This window comes from Austrofundulus limnaeus, unplaced genomic scaffold (assembly GCF_001266775.1).
Source record: "Austrofundulus limnaeus strain Quisiro unplaced genomic scaffold, Austrofundulus_limnaeus-1.0 Scaffold143, whole genome shotgun sequence".
Taxonomy (NCBI): domain Eukaryota; kingdom Metazoa; phylum Chordata; class Actinopteri; order Cyprinodontiformes; family Rivulidae; genus Austrofundulus; species Austrofundulus limnaeus.
Window position 1 is genome coordinate 344,633 of NW_013952545.1, and position 1,509 is coordinate 346,141.

At 39.3% G+C, this 1,509-nt stretch overlaps 1 protein-coding gene across 1 annotated transcript in view; it reads right to left on the minus strand.

Annotated features, from left to right (window-relative positions):
- Positions 1–1,509, minus strand: part of rhbdl2 (rhomboid, veinlet-like 2 (Drosophila)) — a gene marked incomplete in the record, with an annotated part of 19,675 nt that continues 18,166 nt past the window's right edge. Inside the window, 3 exon segments of the mRNA XM_014016334.1 lie at positions 1–353; positions 737–798; positions 889–949. Coding sequence (XP_013871788.1) covers positions 165–353; positions 737–798; positions 889–949 — 312 coding nt within the window.

A 1,509-nucleotide genomic window follows, 5' to 3' on the forward strand; every position in this document is an offset into this window, starting at 1 on the left:
GTGTGTGTGTTGCAAAAAGTTTAAATTTTGTACATCTGTTCCATAAAATGACCTAAAAAAACAGCTGGTGGCTTCACACATCCCAGTGAATTTATCACCAAGCTTGTGTTAMATTAACATGTTAAACTCCTGAGTGACACGATGGATCTGTAAGATCGGTTTTTTTATGGTCCTGTTGGTGCTGGAGAGATGAAGATGTTGAAGAACACAGCAAAGAGAACAAAAACAATGTAGCCCACTATACAAATCCAAAAGCGAGGGTCTTTTAAGAGCTTACTGTTGTAAGCACTGAAGAAGACGTAGCCTACAGTCATCCCGGCGATGATTCCACCGAAATGAGCCACAAACGACACCTGCATAAGAAAAAAACAAGTTTCAGAATCAAAACTCCAAACTGGAAACTGGTTTTCAATTAGCTCATATGACTCAGAAAACCCGTAAGACCAGTTGAACAAAAATAAAAGGTGGGCAGTCATCAGGTTGGAGAGCAGACAGGAAACTAAGTTTTTATGAGGATGTCATTTCATTTCAAATGAAACTGAAGCTTATTTACATTCAAAAAGACATGAGTGAGGAAAACAGTTTTCACTGGGTTGGAACACGAGACGTGTATCAGCAAGCTGCACTCACCCACCACAAAGAAATACTTCATACTCTGCGTAGATTAGCCCGTTTGTGTTTGAGGCTTAAACTACAAGTTGTCTTTGTTTTCTCTGCCGTTGATGCAACGTCTTACCTGTAAACCCTCTGCATGTTGGATGAATCTTCTGTAAAAGGCAAACCCAAAATCTGCGCCGACTGGAAACAGACATCTCAGTTAAAATCACAGCAAAATGTGCCGAAAACAAACCATAGTACAAGAAGTGAAAACACAAAAACACAACCCACCAATAAGTACTATGATGAGGATTCGAAAAATTCCAAGAAGCGGAATCATCTCTCGGAAATTCTGCCACACAAAGAAGATAAAAAAATGAGATGCCTTAACTGCAAATCATCGATAAAGCTTTAATGTAAACTAAAGCACCAGCTTCTGTTCAGTTAATGATGTAAATACTGTGTGTTGACAACAAACTGAACACTTATTCTGTTTATTCATCCTAAACGACCCCACAGACATGGGCATGGAAGTGTGGGGGAAAGTGGAACTCAGTACCCAGGGCCATGGAAGTCTTGATGCCCCCCCAATTGGTGTAGTAATTTATTTCAAATACACTGATAACATAAACTGAGAGAATGAACTTTATTTCACTGTCCACCCAACACATTCATAATCTGGAGAGTGAGGTCAAAAATGCCAGAACAATGGGCCTCATGCAAAAACCGTTGGTACGCACAGATTTGTTCTTAAGTTGTGCGTACGAGTGATTTAGGAGAATTTGTGGCATTCACCAATGTTTTTGTATTCTAAGATTTTTTTCAGATCAAGTGGTCCAGACCTGTTGTATATTTTACCAGCTGTCAGTCTGCTGTTATCCAGACGGGTTTTCTTCATTAATAACTTTATAT